This window comes from Balaenoptera borealis (genome assembly GCF_965194805.1).
Source record: "Balaenoptera borealis genome assembly, chromosome: X".
Taxonomy (NCBI): Eukaryota; Metazoa; Chordata; class Mammalia; order Artiodactyla; family Balaenopteridae; genus Balaenoptera; species Balaenoptera borealis.
This window is the reverse complement of record NC_138881.1, coordinates 114,145,522-114,167,193: the sequence shown is the minus strand read 5'-3', so window position 1 is coordinate 114,167,193 and position 21,672 is coordinate 114,145,522. Positions and strand designations below refer to the sequence as shown.

Genomic DNA, 21,672 nt, shown 5'->3' with positions numbered 1-21,672 from the left:
AGAGTAATGGAAATAAAAACAAAAATAAACAAATGGGACCTAATGAAACTTCAAAGCTTTTGCACAGCAAAGGAAACCATAAACAAGACGAAAAGACAACCCTCAGAATGGGAGAAAATATTTGCAAACGAATCAACGGACCAAGGATTAATCTCTAAAATATATAAACAGCTCATGCAGCTCAATATTAAAAAAACAAACAACCCAATCCAAAAATGGGCAGAAGACCTAAATAGACATTTCTCCAAAGAAGATATACAGATGGCCAAGAGGCACATGAAAAGCTGCTGAACATCACAAATTATTAGAGAAATGCAAATCAAAACTACAATGAGGTATCACCTCACACCAGTTAGAATGGGCATCAACAGAAAATCTACAAACAACAAATGCTGGAGAGGGTGTGGAGAAAAGGCAACCCTCTTGCACTGTTGGTGGGAATGTAAATTGATACAGCCACTATGGAGAACAGCATGGAGGTTCCTTAAAGAGCTAAATAGAATTACCATATGACCCAGCAATCCCACTACTGGGCATATACCCAGAGAAAACCATAATTGAAAAAGACACATGTGCCCCAATGTTCATTGCAGCATGATTTACAATAGCCAGGTCATGGAAGCAACCTAAATGCCCAACGACATATGAATGGATAAAGAAGTTGTGGTACATATATACAATGGAATATTACTCAGCCATAAAAAGGAACGAAATTGGGTCATTTGTTGAGACGTGGATGAATCTAGAGACTGTCATACAGAGTGAAGTAAGTCAGAAAGAGAAAAACAAATATCGTATATTAATGCATAAATGTGGAACCTAGAAAAGTGGTACAGATGAACCGGTTTGCAGGGCAGAAATTGAGACACAGATAGAGAACAAACGCATGGACACCAAGAGGGGAAAGCATTGGGGGTTTGTGGTGGTGGTGGTGTGATGAACTGGGAGACTGGGATTGACATGTATACACTGATGTGTATAAAATGGATATCTAATAAGAACCTGCTGTATAAAAAAATATAAAATTCAAATATTCAAAAAAAAAGAATTAATGCTACATAGGAAATTATTAGGTCAACTAAAAAATTGGCATATGGTTGTTTGCTTGGATAAAAATATTGTGTCAATATTAAATTTCCTGAAGTTGAAAACTCTACTGTGTAAATGTAAGAGAATATTATTATTTAGAGGAAATGCTCACTGAAATATTTGGGGGTGAATGGCTTTATGCAAGTAACTTACTCTTGAATCGTTCAGAAAAATGTTATGTATGTGTATTATTTGTGTGTGTATGTGCGAATACATGTCAATTAAAAAAAGAAGATGGACTAGAAAGTTCTTGAATAAAACTTTTTTCAAAACTAACGTTTTTGTTATAATTATGTGTTACATGTAATTTCTAATTTATAATATATAATTACAAATAATGCCTATTATCACAGCTAATAAAGCTGATAGAGGTCCTAGTTTTCTGTTATTTTTTCATATATATATTTAGTTTTTTAATTTTAATAAAGTTACAGAAATAACAAAGGCTTTTGAGAACCACTGTTGAACATATTTAGTTTGCAGTTTATTTATTTAATTAATTAATTTATTTATTTTTGGCTGCACCGCGTGGCTTGTGGGATCTTAGTTCCCTGACCAGGGATCGAACCTGCACCCTCAGCAGTGGAAACGTGGAGTCCTAACCATTGGTCCGCCAGGGAATTCCCTAGTTTGCAGTTTGAAAAAAAAAAGATGAATGAGCCACCAAAGCAGTTGGAGAATGAATGAAAGCTTTTATAGGTAAATGAATGAGTCTTTTCATTCATGCCATCTGGGTTTTGTGTCAGGAAGTTCTTTTGGTTCTACCTTTAAAATATATGCAGGATCAGACAACTTCTCACCACCACAGGCACTGCTGTCCCCACCATCCAGGCATTATTACAATAGCTTTTTAAAAAATATTTATTTATTTATTTGGCTGCACCGGGTCTTAGTTGCGTGTGCAGGATCTTTAGCCAACCGCAAAAGTGCACCCTGAATGCGAAAGAACAGGATACTGGCCCTGGATAGTTAAGGTACATATCAAAGGGATTTCAATGAGCCCAGACACTTGCATCTTCCCATACATAGAAAAAACGCTAAGTTCATTAACTTGGGATGTCTGGTTTTCTTTAATTAAAAGTAATCTTTTGATGTTCCAACTACCTGGGTTTTGTTGAAAAAACTCCTATATATCCTGGCTCCTTCTTTTCCTCTTTGGAGCTGTCTCTCAGAGAGATCTGAGAAGCTGTCCTCTGGGCTTAAGTCCTCGAAATTCTGCCAAATAAAACATAATTCTCAACTTTTAGGTTGTGTACTTTTTTTCAGTTGACACTCCCTACGGTGTATCCTGCACAGAGCAACAATGGGATCCTGTTCTGGGGTAAGACAGATGTGTCCCTCCTCTGCTCAAGGCCCTGCAATGGCTCCTGATTTCAATCACAGTAAAAGGTGAAGGGGAGCAGAACTGGCCACGTCAAAGTCAAAATATGCCTCTTTGGCATGAGGATTATTTTGAGCTGACTATTTTTAAGAAACAGCAGACACAGGAGAAGCTTTGAAAATCGACAAGTTACCCTTTTGTAAGAGATATTTACATTTATAAGGGAAATCTCCATTTGTAAGTGTCTTCCTCTCTATACCAGGAAGAGGAGGATGGTCTTATCTCTAGAAACTCTTATCAATGGAGAATGTAATAATTTCTATCTGCATCACAACCCTATTCTTGTTTATTGTGCTTTGCTTGATAGCCTCCCATAACCGGCTCCTACAACTTCTCTTTTAGCTGAAGATGGTATTTAAAATGATGGCTTGAGGGAGAAGGGGCAAGATAGGGGTAGGGGATAAGAGTTACAAACTATTTTGTATAAAATAAGCTACAAGGATATATTGTACAACATAGGGAATATAGCCAATATTTTGTAATAACTAAATGGATTATAACCTTTAAAACTTGTGAATCGCTATATTGTACACCTGTAACATATAATATTGTCCATCAACTGTACTTCAATTTAAAAATAAAATAAAATGATGGCTTGAGTCATTTCCTGAATTACTCAGTTTTCACGGCTATCTCCCATGTATACAGGAGGTATGCATGTTATTAAACTTCTGTTTGTTTTTCTTCTATCAGTGTCTTTTTTTGGGGGGGGTGGTCTTAGCCAAGAACCTAGAAGAGTAGAGGGAAAATTATTTTTCCTCCTCAACAAAGGCAAAGTCTTTACCAATGGCCTACAAAACCCTCCATGATCTGGCCCCTCTGCTACTTATCAGCCTTAGGTTCTACTACTCTTGTGTTTTGCTCATTCAGTTTCAGCCACGCTGGCCTCTTTGCTGTTCTTAGAATGGGGCAGGTATGCTTCAGTCTTCCTGGCATGCTCTTTCCCAAGATGGCTCTTCCCCCAGCTGGCTTTCTCCCTCCTTTATCTTTACTTCAATGTCACATTCTTGGTTGAGGCCAACTCTGATCTACCCTTTTAATTTTGCACCCTTCCATTCCTGTACTCCTGACACCCTCCCCCTCTTACTCTGCTCTATTGCTTTCCTAGTGTCTTTCATCTTCAAACACACTTTAGAATTTATTTGGTTTATTGTTTATTGTCTAGCCCTCCTCACTAAAATGTTAGCTTCAGGTAGGCAGGGACTTTTGTCTTTTTGTTCACTGATGTATTCCCAACACCCAAAACAGTGCTGAGACATAATAGGCACTGAATAAATATTTGTTAAATGAATAAATGAATGAAAGGATGGATGTTCCTCATGACAAGATTATAAAAGCATCTACCCATTTTTCCTCTAGTACTTCAGTGGTTTCACATTTTACATTTAAACCTTTAAGCTGGAATTTATTTTGAAGTAAAAAGTGTGGTATGAATCTGGATTTTTTTCCCCTTCAAACAGCTTTCTAATTGTCTTGACACAATTTATTGAAAAATCAATCATCCCCCGCCCCAACACCCCTCCCGCTCCCAGCCATTTTGAAATGTTTCTTAAGTCATACTTCAGTTCCTTTTAAGGGACTATGAAGTTTGGTTAAAAGTCATCATCTCCTTCATCGTAGAGAAAGATACAGGAGAATTATATCTTCACTCATTCTGCCAGTTCCTATATAGATATCAGAGCCGTACATTGGTTAAAAAGTTTTTTTTCCTTGCTTGTTGTAGTTAAGTAGGCTATCTTCTGGACAGCTTGGAAAGCCTCCCAATCTTTAATCACATACAATTCTTCCCTCCCTTCCTCCTTGCTTCATACCAGATAACATACGTTTTTAGAACATGTGGCAGGATATCTTTCTGTAGTTTGGAAAACAGGCATAACTGGCTGCAGAGTGACCTTACATCTGCCCTTTCTGTAAAAATGCAAGGCTGACAGGAGAGCTTCAATTTACTCATCTCAGAGTGATCCCTAGCTTGATGACTGAAGGTTATTTCTTAATTATTTAACAGGTTGAAGCTTTTAAAACTGTGGAGTGTTTTTGTTTTATTGTTGTTTGTTAGGTTAAAAAAAAAATGTGAGCCCTTTTCAGGTAAATTGGGATTTAAGACAAGGCCACCAGTATTCATTAAATACTTACTATGCACCCATCTCATACTAAGTAACATGGAGGATAAAAAGAGCTTGTAATTCATTCAGCCGACATTTATTTAGCACTGATTATATTCCAAGGACACCTAGTGGAGAAGTAACATCACTGGATTCAGACCATCGGTCAATCATTGAGATGGCATCTGGAGAGAAACAATGAGGCAAAGGAACACTTAGAGTAAAAAGAAAATTATAACTATACTTAATGATAATCCAAAGGAGTAAATAGAAAGAAATAAGTAAAGGGAAAAATCTAGAAGATCCATGAAGGGGAAGGATGGGATTCAGAGATTAGTTTTGGGCAGTGAGAGACCTGCTTACCCGACTGCCTGTTGGCCAGAGCTGCTCACACTTAGCTTGCCCACATCCCCTCTCTCTTGGGACTACATCAGCAACACCCTGCTTCCTGCCCCTCCCTTCCCCAGTACAGTCTCTGGACTGCAGCCACAGTGATCTCTTTAAGAGGAAATCTGATTATCTTCCTCCACCTCTTAAAAAGGCTCCCCTCTCCAGTGCCCTCTGATCAGGTCAGTAGGCTCTCTGCCTCCCTCTCCAGGTACTTGCTTTGTCCTCTGTGTCTCACCTCTAGATTCTAAGCTACAGCCATAATGATGCTCTCCTACAGATTCCTCAACTAGCCATTCCCCACCCCCTCCCTTTCTCTTCGGGTCCTTGGAAGTGCTGGCCCCCTAGTCTAGAGCACTCCACTCCCCACCTCCCACATTCCTGAGCACGAACTGCAAAGACCAGAGTAATCTGTGCCACTGGGAGGCACATTTCCTTCCCGAGACCCAGGGGGACAAGGACGTCTGTGGTAGAAATCAGCCCCGTTCTCCCCTAGTCCGGCAGAGGCCCTCTAGTCCTTTTGCCTGGATCTGAGACAGAGAAAGAGCACCTGCTGGCCCAGGGGGAGGGATTTCTCCTAGTTCTGCCTGGGGGTGCAGACTCCGTTTGCTGAGGCGAGCATTTAAGTGCTTTTTGCCAACCTGGCCAATCCCCAACTATCTCGAGTCAATAATTTACATAACTCATTCTGAAGGCAAGTGGACGTGACTTTTGCTTTACTTGTTATTATTTGGCTGCGAAAAGAAAAAAGGACAAATATTCTTATTGTACTGAGTACTATTCCCTCCATTAATGTTCATAATTCAGAGCTGGTTCCAAAGCTCCTTGGAGCTTTTACCCATGACCTGAGCATCATTTACTACCACCTGCCTGGCATATACCATAATTCACCAGGGCAGAGTAACTGTAACTGTGAAGAAGAAAAGTGACAATTGTCCATAAATTCTACTCCTCCCCCAAGATAAACTGGTAACATTTTAGCATATTTCCTTCTAGTGTTTTCCTCTCCACATGTATTTTTTAGTAGTTAATACAGACTTCTTTTCTTTTCTCCATTGTATTCTCTTCTTTGGTGGCCTCATTAACCCTGATGAGTTTTATTACTATTTCTAAAGTGACAAATTTAGCCCTGATCTCTGGTCTGAGCATCAGATATCTTCACCCTCGCCCACATTCCCAAACTTGCTCCTTTGCAGCCATTTTGATAAATGGCCACCACCTATTAATACCAGATAGTTAGTCATCCATAATGACTTACCCTGTCTTTTGAATTCCACCCCAGTGCTCTCCCATCTGATTCATTAGCAAATCCTGTCCATGCTACCTGCCATATACACCTAGCAATTGTTCCTTCCTCCCCAGATCCACTGCTGAACCCTAATTCAAGGCACTGTCTTCTCTCTCCTGGTCTGTTCGCACAGCCCCAGTGGTGTCCCTGCTTCCACACTTACCCCCTGCAATCTTTTAATGGGTTCGAATGGTCTGCCTACCTTGGCTCCCTCATTTTATGCCCCTTAAATTCCGGTCGCCCTGGATCCCTTTCTGTCCCTTGATACATGCAACCTCTTTCCCTCCATTTTGCGCTTCTTTTTCTGAAAAGCTTCGGATCTCCCACCCCCACCCCAGCTTTCCCGTGGCGGATTTCTTTTCTTCCTTCAGATCTGATCTCCAAAGTCACCTCTTCAGATAGACCTTCCCGGAGGGCTAAATCGAATTTGGTCTCCCAAATGTTGTCCATTAAAGCCCCGAGTTTACGTCTTCCCTGGCACTAATCACAAGATGCAATTGTTTTGTTAATTGTATTTAAATGTCTTTAGTTTGTAAAGAAATTAGAAAATCAGAAATTTTTGTAATCCCCTCCACGAGTAGGATTGGCAGATAAAAAACACACTTACAGTTGAATTTCAGATAAACAGTGAATAAGTTTACTTTATATGATATTGAGATCTACTTATATTGAAAAAAAGTCTTTGTTATCTGGAATTCAAATTTGACTGGGCATCCTGTATTTCATTTGCTAAGTCTGGCAGCCTTACCAATGAGGCGCGTTGCTCTTGTCTCGCTTTGCTGGGTTGTACCCTCACGGCCAAGCCCAGAGCCTGCCCGCCATTTAGTAGATGCTCAGTAATTGTTCTATGTAAACGGATAATCTGTCTGTTTAGTACAGTTTTTTTCCCCCACCTCATACTTATTTATCAGAATTTTCCCCATTCACTAAAAATTCTTGTTAAAGATATTTGGGGAAAATGTATTTTTAATACAGTAATTCTAAACTTCTTTCTTTTTCATTTCTGCAAAACTGGCATAATTCTATCCTCATCAACGTTGTTTTGAGAATTAAATGAGTTAATGAGTGTAAAGTTTAGCACCATGCCTGGCTCACCGGAACACGCAAAAAATTTCAGTTCTTTATTACATGCAGCCCGTGAACCATTTTAGCGGAAAGCAAAAACGCGGGTTTGTGGAGCACCGGTGGGGGTTGGGAAAACGGTTAGAAATCGGGGCCGGCTGGAGAGCTGAGGGCCCAGGAGAAGGGGAGGAGCGAAGAGTGAATAACAGCGGAGGCAGCTAATGGGGAAGCTGGGAACCGCTCCCCACCCTTCGCGTTTTAAATTCTAAGCTCCGCCTCCATCCGGGTCCTTGAGCCTCGTTCCCGGGCAGTATAAAGTTTGCTGTCTCCTTTGTTCGCCCTCGTTGCGCAGTAGTGCGAGCGGCTTCTCGCTTCCTTTTTCGGGAGCGACCACCCTCCAGCGTGCTGAGCTGCTAGGAAGCCGCCGTCGGCGAGCTCGTAGGAGCTTGAAACCGTCGTCATCCCTCCGGTACGTGAGTCCTCTCTTTTACAGTCTGTTTTTCGTTCACTCTTGCCACGTTATAACTTGGGATTATCTCCTTGGAGATGGGGGTGGCGGGCGCCATTTTAAGAACCCAGAGGTGCCGACCTATTTAGGGAAAGCTGGGAGTGTCGAAGGAGAACAGACGCTGGGGTGCCACTTCGTAGTGTACCTCTCCAGAAAGTTTGGCTGTCGCCCCTGGGGGCGGGGGGTGGCGGAGGTCGGGGCCTGAGCGGGACGAGGAGGGACCGCGCCTCCGTGGTCGCTACCTGCATTGGGATGGCGCTGGCGCTCCGGGCGGGCACGTGCACTTTTGCGCGGGGTCCTTGTTCATTGGCGGCCTTGGAGCGGAAGCCCTTTGAGTTTTCTCAGCCTCCGCTGGTGGGAAAAGTTACTCCCCTGACCCGCGGCGGTGGTTCTGGGCTGAATCCAAGTGTCGCCATTTTGTGTTTTCCACGCGGTTTTTAATGACGGGTTTTAATTGGGTTCCGCTGCAGTCATGGAGTGCTTAGTGTTACAGTGCGCGCTTCCACGTTCCGTTACTTCGTCTGAGATGATATTGACGCTTTTTAAAAGTCAACAACCTGGCGAGCGGGGCAGGGGCTGGTGAAGAAGGGGAGTCATAACTTGATTAAAACTTTAAATTGGTCCTTAGATTTACTAGGGAATCCCAATGAAAGGAGGCAAAGTTCTTGGGAGAGGGCTTGGTCTTACAGACCTACGTTTGGTCTGTGACCTTGACTGAGTCAGTTTAAAAAAATCATTAGGGTAATTGGGATGTGATTGAGTTTTTAAAAGGCAACAAATCTAGTGCTAAAGCTAAAATTCACTTTTTGAAATGTTGTAGTTACTTGGTTAAGACTGCCGAAGTGGATTAAGGGTAACGGCATTAGTTAAGTCGGCTTTTGTTTTTTGGCTGCGCCGCGCGGCTTGTGGGGTTTTAGTTCCCTGACGAGGGATCGAGCCTGGGCCCTCGGCAGTGAGAGCGTAGAGTCCTAACCACTGGACCGCCAGGAAATTCCCTTAAGTTGGATTTTTAAACCAGTTTAATGTAAACAGCTATCACTGAACTAGTTAAGTTGGTTTCCTGGTGAGGCTTAGAAAAAGTTGCTTTCTGTGTATTATGCTATTAAGGAATGATTTTAGTAAACAAGAAAAATGAGCCCCAATACACATGTTGGGTAAACTTTTCCAGGGAGGGTAACACTTTTTTTCCAACAGACTTTCACCAGAGGGAAAAAATGGTTGAAGCAGATCGCCCAGGAAAGCTCTTCATCGGTGGCCTTAATACAGAAACAAATGAGAAAGCTCTTGAAGCAGTGTTTGGCAAATATGGACGAATAGTGGAAGGTGAGTTATCTGAAAGTATATGCAGGTTTATTGTAATTTTAAAAAAAGGTAAGCTGTGATGAATTTGATTGCATTGATTATATGAAATGATAACGTGCTTTGTCCTCTAAGAAGTTCTGAGCTTTCTTTTTACAGATTTACTTTTGTTTTTCCGTTTGAACTAGAGTAACACTCCTTTTCCCCCTGAAAACTACTTTTTAGTTCTCTTGATGAAAGATCGTGAAACCAACAAATCGAGAGGATTTGCTTTTGTCACCTTTGAAAGCCCAGCAGATGCTAAGGATGCAGCTAGAGACATGAATGGAAAGGTGAGACTGTCTGCACAATACCATGTTTCCTAGTACGTAAAATAGCACAATGTTATCCAAGTGTGGTCTAGGGCAGCTCTTGAATTTTACTGAGTATATACTTTTCCAGGACCCTTTTATCCTAGCCCTTTGTAATTTTAGAACGAAATTTTGTAAAGTGTATTATTGACAAGAATCTTTCCGTTTTAGAATATTCGGTATTATATTTCGTCTGGGATCTTTGGCTTTTCTTTTTGGTTATTTGTCTTAATAAGTTGGTCATTGTCTGGCATTGTTTTAAACTTTACCGACATAGCAGTACAGTGGATCCACCTTAGGTTTTAGTTCGAATAAGCAGTATCTTAAAAGATTAGGCATTTAAGTGCTAAACAGAAAGGTACAACATTTTGAAGGAAGGACATACTAGTGTCACAGTGCATAGTGGATTTGCAAGTTCTTTTTTTAAATTTCCGTAACTAACCACTGATATTATTTAGTCCTTAGAGGGAAAAGCCATCAAGGTAGAACAAGCCACTAAACCATCATTTGAAAGTGGTAGACGTGGACCACCTCCACCTCCAAGAAGCAGAGGCCCTCCAAGAGGCCTTAGAGGCGGAAGAGGAGGAAGTGGAGGAACCAGGGGACCTCCCTCACGTGGAGGGCACATGGGTAATGACTTAGGTTTACTTTAGGCTTGGTGTATAAGTTAGGAACTGTAAACACACCAGTGTGTGCTTTGGTTAATAAGTATTTTAAAGGCCCTAGCTTTTGAAATTGAGAACACTTGTTCATCTACCAAAGTGATTGACTTAAGGAAAACATAGACGCCATCCTAAGTTAAATTACAATGTCTTGAAATAATTAACAATTAGCTATTCCTTATCCAGGTGAATTCATTCTGTAGGAAAAAACACTTGCAGAAAAATTTTGATAGGTATCAGGTGTTGGTCATATGAAAATGAAACAATGTATATATTTTTTTGAAGTAACTTGAAAAGAACCCTCAGGAGAACCCTTCAGTTCTACTTTGCTAATCTATGCAGACTTATATAGATGACTACTGTATAGAACTGTATACACTTTGTATAGTTCCTTGTGTGTAGTTTTCTGTGCATACACTATATACACTGTACAGTTCTCATGCTCAGTCATGTATGAGTGAGAACTCAAGATTCCCCAACTGAACAGAAATGGTCATATTCTTGATTAAGCAAAGAAAACGATAGATTTTTCTTAGTACTTGTATTAACATGATTTTCTTTTTTTTTCTTCTAACGTAGACGATGGTGGCTATTCCATGAATTTTAACATGAGTTCTTCCAGGGGACCACTTCCAGTAAAAAGAGGACCACCGCCACGAAGTGGGGGTCCTCCTCCTAAAAGATCTGCCCCTTCAGGACCAGTTCGCAGCAGCAGTGGAATGGGAGGAAGAGGTAAATGGTCCATTTATGAAAGTCTATCCTATCACCATAACACAAGGAAGGGTTGAGAGACGAATCCTAAAAATGAAGCTTAAAACTGTACCTAGATCATTGAAAAGATTGGTGTACGTAAGAAATTTTAAAGAGGATTTCCTCATTTACATCCATATTGTCATATTTGGTTGAATCACTACTTTTCATTGCCTGAATGTAAATTGACGTTTTGACTTTTCACTGGGTGTATTTTTAAAATGGACATTTTTCCTTAAGCTCCTGTATCACGTGGAAGAGATAGTTATGGAGGTCCACCTCGAAGGGAACCCCTGCCCTCTCGTAGAGATGTCTATTTGTCCCCAAGAGATGATGGATATTCTACTAAAGACAGGTAACAGAAAAGCATAGTAGTTTTTGTCTCTAATATTAATACTTAAGGTTGAAGGGGAGAGCTCATCAAAAATATGAACCGAGTTACTTTTGTTTCTTTAGCTATTCAAGCAGAGATTACCCAAGTTCTCGTGATACAAGAGATTATGCACCACCACCAAGAGATTATACTTACCGTGATTATGGTCATTCCAGTTCACGTGATGACTATCCATCAAGAGGCTATAGGTAAGTGACTTTGCTGTTGCTGCCATGGCTTGGTGTAAAAAGTTGTTTTTTGCTGTAAAAATTGATGTTCTGGGGCTTGTAATACATTTTTTTCCTTTAATTTAGTGATAGAGATGGGTATGGTCGTGATCGTGACTATTCAGATCATCCAAGTGGAGGTTCCTACAGAGATTCATATGAGAGTTATGGTAAGATTTTGGTTGAGGGTCTTTGAATATCACCAGCTTGAGTTTTTAGGTTCATGAGCCAGTTTATTAGGCTGTTGTGGTGCTTGCTTTTAAAGGGATGTTTGCTTGCTTTTAAGGGGGTAACTTAATCAGCTGGGCTTTTCCTAGTCTTGTGAGGGGCTTTTGTTTTTTCTAAGTTTTTTTTTGAGGCTGTTGGCTTGCTTTGGAGGGGATTTTGCTTGCTTAAATTGGCAGCCTTATGTGTTTTCCCCCAACAGTGAAAATACAATTAAAAATTTTATTAACAAGATCAAATGTTTACCATTGCAATATGAAGGAAAGTCTACAGTTCAAAATTGCAACTTATCACTGGAAAGTGGCTGAGTGTCTACTATAAAATAACAAGCTGTCTGGAATATCCTCTTGAAATACACACCGTCTTCAGTCTTTTCAAACAAACATTAAAACCCATCCATTTCCGTATCTCAGCAGATGAGCAAATCCCTGTTAATGGCCAGCAATGGCAGAGTTTAAAACCTCCCAGTTGAGAAAGTAAACGTTTAATACAAGAATTCTGTAAATTCAGATTTAAATGTTGTATATATACAATTTATAGTGTTGCCATATTACCTGACCATTGACCCTGCAGGTAACTCACGTAGTGCTCCACCTACACGAGGGCCCCCGCCATCTTATGGTGGAAGCAGTCGCTATGATGATTACAGCAGCTCACGTGACGGATATGGTGGAAGTCGAGACAGTTACTCAAGCAGCCGAAGTGATCTCTACTCAAGTGGTCGTGATCGGGTTGGCAGACAAGAAAGAGGGCTTCCCCCTTCTATGGAAAGGGGGTACCCTCCTCCACGAGATTCCTACAGCAGTTCAAGCCGCGGAGCACCAAGAGGTGGTGGCCGTGGAGGAAGCCGATCTGATAGAGGGGGAGGCAGAAGCAGATATTAAAAACAAACAAAACTTTGGACCAAAATCCCTGTTCAAAGAAACAAACAAAAGTGGAACCTATTCTATCATAACTACCCAAGGACTACTAAAAGGAAAGATTGTGTTACCTTTTTTAAATTTCCTGTTAAGTTCCCCTTCCATAATTTTTATGTTCTTGTGAGGAAAAAGAGTAAAACATGTTTAATCTGATTTTATGACATTGCTTTCAACAAGCAAATGTTAAGTGTGTTAAGACTTGACATGTGTACTAGTATTGTAATTTTCCAAGTAAAAGTGTCCCTAAAGGCCACTTTCTATAAGATTTTCCCCAGTAAATGATGAGGCAAGCAATTCTAAGATCTTTCACAAAATATCTATTCATCTAAAATGGAGAGATGAATCCTCCTGCCTGTACAAACAAGCTAGCTATTAGAGGGTGGTCGGGGTATGCTACTCTTAGGATTTCAGAGTGTCTTCAAACTGAAATCTCAATGTTCTCAGTATGAAAAACCTGAGATCAGATGCTTATATTGTAAGGAAAATGCTATTCGCCCAGTAAACCCAAAAAAGCAAATGGATAATGCTGGCCATATTTTGCTTTTCTGACATTTCCTTGGGAATCTACAAGAACCTCCCCTTTCCCCCTCCCCAATAAGACCATTTAAGTGTGTGTTAAGCAACTACAGAATACTAAATAAAAAGTTTGGCCAAAACCAACCATGAAGCTGCAAACGATGCTTGCTCTTACTGTTTCAAATTTTTGCAACTCTGTAGTGTCTCACTTTTAAGGAACAGCTTGATTGCAAAGGAGAAAATAGATAAGCAATGAAGTTATCTCCAACTTCTCAAAGGCTTATGACTTCTAAAAAGTGAATCTATCAGCATTCCACATCAGATTTAAAGCATCAAATGCCTGTGAAACAGCAAAGATGGTAAGCAAAGCAAACTAGTTTTTCCGTCTAAGTCGAAATTGAACACTTACCTTCCTCATAGTACAGTGAAACATACTGTACCTCATGGCAATGGAAATGCTTTCTAGATTAAAAAAAAAACTTTTGGAAAACAAAGTGTTCGATAGCATATTAGAAGTCCTCCAAATTCAACACTTGGATTTTTTTTAAAAGCATGTATGACACTTAAAGGCCTTAATACAGCTGTTGTTTACCAATAGCGATCTGGGGCTTGGGAGGGGGTATTTTTTTTTAATCTATTTTTGATGAAGACCTTTAAACATGCTTCCTGTTTTAACATTTTTCAAATTAGTCTTTTAGTCAATGTAGGAAATGGCTTAAGTTTGGGGTCCCCCTCTCTTTACCCCTGTAAGCCATTGCAAACCTGACATTTAGTTGGATGCCTGACTTGTTTTTAGTTCTGTGAAACTACACTGTATGGAGAAAATCTATTGCAAGTGGTCTTTAAAAAGCAAAACCTGAGGCAGCATGACCCAGGTCCAGCCATGAAGTTGAAAAAGATGCTCTTGAATATAGTAAACTTGAAGACCTCCAACTAAAAATCCTTACACTGCACTTATTCCTTCAAATAAGTTTTGTCCGTTCAACTTATGGATTTAACATGGCAGTGCACCATTGGAACAGAATGGGGATCCATAAGCCATGCAACTTAACCATTTAAGCCATTCCAGTCCATCCCAAGCCAGTGAAGCTTCCACCACTTAAGAGAAATAGTAGAACATGAAATACGTTAAGCTGCAAGTCTGAACTTGCCTTTTCTTTCTGGAAAAGGGGGCAGTTATAGGCAAGTTTTGAAGAATTTCCTTAAGAGGGATAACTAGTTACCTATTTAATTTTTACAGGTTGAGAATTTTGGTCATGGTCATGATGGTCATGGAGTGCTGATTGATTCACAATAGATAAGCTGGCAGCAAGAGAAATGCAATGCTAAGGTAAGTTCTGAAAGCAGTGAACTTTATAGGTTTAAATACAGCTTTGCCATGTTGCATGTGTTGATATTGGCAAGTTACCTGTAATGGGATAATCTAATCCTTGGATTACAAGGATAAAGAGTGCTCTAATGTGTAACACCTGGCCCATTATTCGTTCGAATGTGGGGTGACGTTATCTTAAATGGGCATATTTCCATGAGTGGCTCAGTCATGCAATGCTTTTAGTAGCTCTGTTGAATGTATACAGCTTGCTAATACTGTTTTCAGAAGCAGTTGTTGGCTGGAGCTCTACAGTTAGTGTTTTGTCGTGTAAGCAGACTTAACTTGTATGAGGTTCAAATTTTATCCTGTGCGTTTTGTAAAAGGACACCCTTTTCATCAGTTCCTGATTGTTTGCCTGGCCACGGTACAGACTGGCTGAAGGGTGAACAGGTGCAGCTGCCACTGAGTCCCTAGTTTGAGTAACGATTTTATTAGTAAAATGATGACATAGTTATTGTCTTCATTACCAAAGTGATGCTTACAGGAATTCTGATAGGTTTTTATGGTTGCTTTTTTGAGTTTGTAATTTAAAGCAAATGTTGTACATGTTGCCAGTTAAAAACGCAACAAAATAATGTATTTAAAGAATAGGTAAGGGGGGCAGTAATTACCAGTATAAAACAGTAAATACCTTGTGATGTGATAACATGCTTTTCATTTTACAGAGTTGTTGAAGCAGAAGAATGCTGATTGTCCTTAAGGCACAACAGTTGCATAAGCAGTACTCATCAGAATTGGTTTGGTGCAGTCAAGAATTTTGCCTTCCAGGGTTCCTGTGGATCTAAGGAAGGCATCAACGTTGGTTAGCACTTTTAACTAGGGAGTGGCAGTTACTTAAAAAGTAATTGACCAGATGGAGAAAGGGGAGCAATTAAAGAAATTGGTAAGTGGAGGTAGTCAGGAAGTTTTCATGGTTCTTCATGTAGATTTTACAGCTTTGACTTTCATTTCCTTTAGCCAAAGTCATAGGGACAACTGCAATTTAGAACTTCCTAATTACCACTGATTGTCAGAAAGTCGGATTAGAAAAATGAAAGGCATAAGAGGTGACTTTATCCAGTAAAGTGTCTGATTTTCAGCAGGTAAAATATTTCTTTGTGTTAGTTTATCCAGGAGTGAGAGATTTAGTCTTAAAACTAAAGGGAAGACTAATATCTGGAAACTAAAGTAACTGGAAACATATAAAATGCTCAAAAGCACACTTCTTAAAAACTGGAAACAAAATTGGGCCATTTGGCTTTTGCTATTTTTTTTAAGTTGTTTTGTAAGCCTACTTTACCCCTCACCCCACTTCATATCTTAGAAACAAATCAAGATACAGTACAGCTTTGTCATTTATTGCATTGGAGACTAGAGCCAATAGTGTAAAAGCTAATGTTCTCAAAGGAAAGAGATTTGAGTTGTTGGGTAAGAAGAAACCAACTCGCCTTCTGAATCTTTACCTAGTAAATATCAGTACTATCATGTTTAACATTGCAATCATGGAAAATAATCAAGAAATTTAACCCTCATTTTGATGGGCTCTTCTAATCACAGACCATCAGGGTATTGACCAAATTTTAAAAACCATTGCACTTACATAGCTGTCTTCCTCAGTCATTCTGTAATCTAAATACTTGGGTTTATGCTTCCGTGGACCTTTTGGCTCTTGAGATTTTATTTAGGTTATCTTGAAGATAGTGTAGAACATAGAGATTAATCATAGTAAACATGAATACTAAATTGAAGAACGCTTAATGACCAGATAGCTGTTCGGCAAATAGTTCGTTGACCCAGCAGACTTAATGCTGCTCCTGTTGGAAAAAGAATCTGTCTTGATTCTTCTGGCTTTATACTGGTTGTAAAAGAAACAGAATAACATGTTTTTCTTGTTTAACTGGTAGTTGACTATAGAACTTAGGTATAATGGTTTTTCTCTTTTTGGAATGTTTTGTATTTGAACCTTAATAAAACTTAACATGCATTTTTTTGTGGCCCTGGGTTCTTTTTTATAATAAGGAATTCATTTTGGCTTTTAAATAATGATCTCCATGTGTTCCCCTCCCCCAAACCCTAGTTCTCAGGCACTGTTAGCCCTTGCAGTTAGTTGCCAGGGAACATAGTCACTGAGGTAGCCTATGGCTAGGCTTCCTTCATTAGGAGAGGGAGTTTCAGGTAGGCATCAAGGTAATTCGGATGATTTCATTTAATCCTTACCCTGAAATTGGAGCAATAACACCAAAGCACTAGAAGCTAAAGTACCAAAGATGTACTGTAGTGCTTTTGATATTTCCTGCTGGCTCCTGGGAGAAGGCAGGTTAATTCGATTTGGCAGTGAGTCCCACTTCAGACCAAGTCCCTCGGGGATGCCATTAAACCAGCACATGATTAGTGTGCTGCTTTATTGGTAAGTTTCTTTACTGTTCTATGTACATCTGACTCATGTTCGTTTGCACTTGATAAAACTAATTTAGTGGCAATTGTCCTTTATTTAAGGGAGAACAATCGATGGGTTGGGAGCGCAGTGCCTTACAAGCAGTGAAGCACTGTTCCCAGGGCTTTTGGGGCAAGAGTTGTACAGAGCAGGCGTCATTGGCTGTGGGGTCCTGTTTTCTCGGGGAAGGTGAGCTAGCTCAAGTTGGAGGATTGTGATGGGTGTATGTTAAAGATCACCTTGATGGGACGTTTTCCTGTAAGTGTGTGCTGACTTAGGTTTACCTTCGAGGTGGGCCAGACCACTGCCGGCAGCCTTCATTTTGTGGGTCCTGATATATGTATTAACTTTATCAGCATGTGAAACAGGGTATTGTGATTGGGCTATATAGCCAGTTGAAGGAACTCATCACAGGGAAAAGCAGTGTTAGCTGAGCATTAGGGTTGCAGAAAAAGCCTCAGTACTGTCATTCTGTAAATAACCTCAGCTCTGTACCAGTTGTTCCAGAAAAACTTAAAATCCATCACATCAGCTTTTGTTCAGTTGCACATGTCAGTAACCTGAAAACAAACATTCACAACAATAACAAGCTCAATGTTCATAAATTTTGAAAGAAATTTCAACTGGAAGCATACCATGAGATTTGGTAAAAGCATACATACTATCGAAGTAGAGAATGTTGCTGTCACCGCAGCAAGTTACCTTGTGGCCCTTCCTCGACGATTCTTGCCTCTATCCCCTAGAGATAAAGACGAACTGCCTGTTCTTGAACATAAATGTAATAAAAATACGGGTCCTTGTATAAGGCTTTCATTAAGCAAAATGCTTTTGAGATTCAGCCATGTTGTGTACGCACATGAGTATGAGCAAAGTACGGTTTACTTATTGCTGGAAACCTGGGCTTTTTCAGCTCTTGGCCATTACAAATAAAGTCCCTGCGAATGAATGTTCTTATGCAAGTCTGTACATGATTAGAGATGAAAACAGGTATGAAATGGCTGGATTGTAAGATAGTTTTATAAGAAATTGCCAGACGATTTTTCCAAAGTTCTATTAGCACTAACAATGTGAGTTCTGGTTACTCTGGACCCCATCGATGTTTGGTGTTGTTTTTTTTTTTTTTTTTTTTTAAATTAATTTATTTATCTATGGCTGTGTTGGGTCTTCGTTTCTGTGCGAGGGCTTTCTCTAGTTGTGGCAAGCGGGGGCCACTCCTCATCGCGGCCTCTCTTGTTGCGGAGCACAGGCTCCAGACGCGCAGGCTCAGCAATTGTGGCTCACGGGCCTAGTTGCTCCGCGGCATGTGGGATCCTCCCAGACGAGGGCTCGAACCCGTGTCCCCTGCATTGGCAGGCAGACTCTCAACCACTGCGCCACCAGGGAAGCCCCTGGTGTTTTAAAATTTAGCCATTGGGTACATTGTATCATTGTGGTTTAAATTTGTGTATCTCCAATGAATTGAGTAGCACTTAAATTGTTTGAATTGAAATGCGTAGATGTCAAGTGTTCAGTTTGATTAGTCTTGAAAAATACTTAGTTTTATAGGGTAACCTGCACATCAGGACAGAACATTGCCCTCCAGGAAGTTCCCACCACCTAGAGAAACAACATTGACCTGGTTTCTGTTGGTGTAGGATATTTTTGCATATTTTAATACTTTGTATAAATTAAATCCTACAGCAATGTATCTTCTGTGTTTAGCTTTCAGCATGTTTGAGACTTACCCATATAGTTGTACTGGTAGTTTGTTCCTTTTTGTTGCAGGGTAGAATTCCAGTGTAGTTTTATCCATTTTATTGATGGACATCTGAGCTGTTGCCAGTTTTGGGCTATGACGAATAATATTGCTGTGAATATTCTTTTGCAGGTCTTAGACATATTTTCATTTCTCCTGGAGAAATACCTTGCAGTGGAATTGATGGGGTAATAGGGTAGATGATACATGCTTTTTTTTTTTTTTTTTTTTTTTTTTTTTTTTTGATACATGCTTAATTTTAAGAAACTGCCAAATATTTTACTCAAAGTGACTACCATCTTACACGTACCTCATAGCAATTTATGAAAGTCCTGGTTGCTTTCCATCATTTGCTGCTGTTGATCTGTTCCATTTTAACCATTTTAGTGGATGGGTGGGGTGGTATCACATTGTGATTTTAATTTGCGTTTTCCTGATGACTAATGATGCTGAGCACTTTTTAAAAAAACTTTATTTTGGGATGATTTTTAAATTTACAGAAAAGTTGCATAGATAACAGAGAGTTCATGTATACCCTTCACCCAGTTTGCCCTAACTTTAGTATCTTACGTAAGCATGGTGTATTTGTCAAAACTAAGAGATTAGCATTGATACCAATGAACTAAACTAGACTTTATTGAAGTTTCACAAACTTTCTACTAGTGTCTTCTTTCTGTTCCAGGATCTAATATCTCACATTCTATTTCATATTGGGTAGTTTCTCATGTTCTTATAGCCAATTTTATGCGTTCTTTGAAAAACTGTACAAGTCTTTTGTCCATTTAACAGTTCCTTTTAAATGTAAAATTCTCAGTATATTCTGGATGCAAGGTCTTTGTCATGAGTTATGAATATTTTCTCCTAGTCTGTCTTGCCTTTTCTTATTTTTCTTGATGAGCAAATGAAATCTAATCAAACATTTTATGGTTATTGCTTCCTGTGATAGGTCAGTTGAATTCAAGGTCATGAAGATTTTTTTCCTTTTTTCTACAAAGTCTGGTAGTTTTAAATTGTTAGGTCTATGATTCATTTTGAATTGATTTTTTTTATGGTGAGGTAGGGGTTTAAGTTTACTTCTTAATATATGGACTTAAATTTATTTTAGCATCTTTTGTTGCTAAGACTACTCTTGCATTGAATTACCTCAGTATCTCTGCAGGAACCATATATACCTAGGTCCATTACTGTACTTAAAACTAATGTGTATCCTTTTTTATATAAATTTATTTATTTTTGGCTGCGTTGGGTCTTCCTTGCTGCGCACGGGCTTTCTCTAGTTGCGGGGAGCAGGGGCTACTCTTCATTGCAGTGCGCAGGCTTCTCACTGCGGTGGCTTCTCTTGTTGTGGAGCATGTGCTCTAGGCGCGCAGGCTTCGGGAGTTGCAGCACATGGGCTCAGTACTTGTGGCTCTCAGGCTCTAGAGTGCAGGCTCAGTAGTTGTGGCGCACAGGCTTAGTTGCTCCGTGGCATGTGGGATCTTCCCAGACCAGGGCTCGAACCCGTGTCCCCTGCGCTGGCAGGCAGATTCTAAGCACTGCGCCACCAGGGAAGTCCCCTCTGGCCTCTCTTGTCCGTGGTGCTTGTCCCTCTTTCATTTTAGGCCACTAGCCCCTGATCTCCAGCCCCATCCCAGACTTGCTCTCTCCAGTCTCTGGGTATTCCTCAGTTTTATCTGGACTATCTGTGTTAGAATTCCAACTCCAGCATTACCAGCTGTGTGACCTTAGGCAAGTTACTTAATCTCTTTGTACTTGTTTTCTCATCTGTAAAATGGGGTTAATAATATAGCATTGGCTGGGAAGATTAAATGAGTGCCTGGTACATGGCAAATGCTGCATAAGTAGGAGATTTCATCATTATCTGTCAATTTTCCTTCTGTGGGTCATCTTCAGGGCTGGAATTGGAGGGAGCCAGCACCTTATGTTAGATCAGCATCTTGTCAAGGACTGAAAGTCCCTACTACAAGCCAATGTTCCTTCTTTCTCTCTTGAGTCATACTCCTCAATTTTTGTTAATTGTGATTAGTCCACACAAGACCCTTCTCATTTTATTTTCACTTTTTTATTCCCACTCCCTGCCCACCAGTGGCAACCATTACAATGCATTTAATGAATATCCTTTTTGTTTGTATATGTTCTTATTGAATGTATATCAACGTTTTATATGCATATATTTAAAATTAAATGGTATGGTATTGTATATCTGTTTCTTACAACCTCTCATCACCATGTTTTGAAGATGTTGCAAATACATATCTAATCCGTTGCTTCTAACTAGCATAGTATTTGAAGGTGTGCATCCCCAGTTTGTTTTTTTAATTAATATACTTTATTTTTTTAATTAATTAATTAATTTATTTTTGGCTGTGTTGGGTCTTCGTTTCTGTGCGAGGGCTTTCTCTAGTTGCGGCAAGCGGGGGCCACTCTTCATCGCGGTGCGCGGGCTTCTCACTATCGCGGCCTCTCGTTGCGGAGCACAGGCTCTAGAGCGCAGGCTCAGTAGTTGTGGCTCACGGGCCCAGCTGCTCCGCGGCATGTGGGATCTTCCCAGACCAGGGCTCGAACCCGTGTCCCCTGCACTGGCGGGCAGACTCTCAACCACTGCGCCACCAGGGAAGCCCCATCCCCAGTTTTGCCTGTCCACTCTCCCAGTTTGGCGTGTAAGCTATTCTTCCTGGGTTGTAGTGTGTATCTGGCCGCCTGGAGCATCCTGAGGTTTGACCCTAGTTATGGGTTTAATGGCAGTCGGAAGTGGTTGTGGTGGATCTTAAGGAGAATACCATTCCCTTTCAAGGAATCTGCCCCAGGTGAAGTTATCACAGGATTTTTAAGCAGAGAGAGATTTATTTCTACAGATACTGCAGGACCAGCACTCAGATGAACTCAGAAAAATCCACCCAACACCAGAGTTTGATGGTCGTCATTACTGGTATAACGGTTGGGTGCAGCAGCTACTTGAGCTTCCAAGGCACTGCTTCAGTTGGCACTTGATTCATTGTGATTGTCCTTGTAG

General features: G+C 40.3%; 2 protein-coding genes across 2 annotated transcripts in view; one reads left to right on the top strand and one right to left on the bottom strand.

The window, feature by feature from the left end:
• The window catches only part of VGLL1 (vestigial like family member 1), a 569,192-nt gene that overhangs the window by 255,061 nt on the left and 292,459 nt on the right, over window positions 1-21,672 (bottom strand). The gene's annotated exons all lie outside the window — the stretch shown is intronic.
• On the top strand, window positions 7,623-16,474 carry RBMX (RNA binding motif protein X-linked). Its single transcript, XM_082377928.1, has 11 exons — window positions 7,623-7,778; window positions 9,012-9,140; window positions 9,342-9,448; window positions 9,925-10,096; window positions 10,708-10,860; window positions 11,119-11,233; window positions 11,335-11,460; window positions 11,566-11,648; window positions 12,277-13,498; window positions 14,380-14,469; window positions 15,177-16,474. The coding sequence occupies exons 2-9, from the start codon at window positions 9,032-9,034 to the stop codon at window positions 12,585-12,587; spliced, it is 1,176 nt and encodes a 391-aa protein (XP_082234054.1). The 5' UTR covers window positions 7,623-7,778; window positions 9,012-9,031; the 3' UTR covers window positions 12,588-13,498; window positions 14,380-14,469; window positions 15,177-16,474.

Bases quoted from the DNA above. Each gene is read 5' to 3' on its own strand.
- RBMX (XM_082377928.1), top strand. From the start codon at position 9,032: ATGGTTGAAGCAGATCGCCCAGGAAAGCTCTTCATCGGTGGCCTTAAT. The intron at 11,234-11,334 runs GTAACAGAAAAG...TTGTTTCTTTAG, and splicing joins GGATATTCTACTAAAGACAG to CTATTCAAGCAGAGATTACC. The intron at 11,461-11,565 runs GTAAGTGACTTT...CCTTTAATTTAG, and splicing joins TATCCATCAAGAGGCTATAG to TGATAGAGATGGGTATGGTC.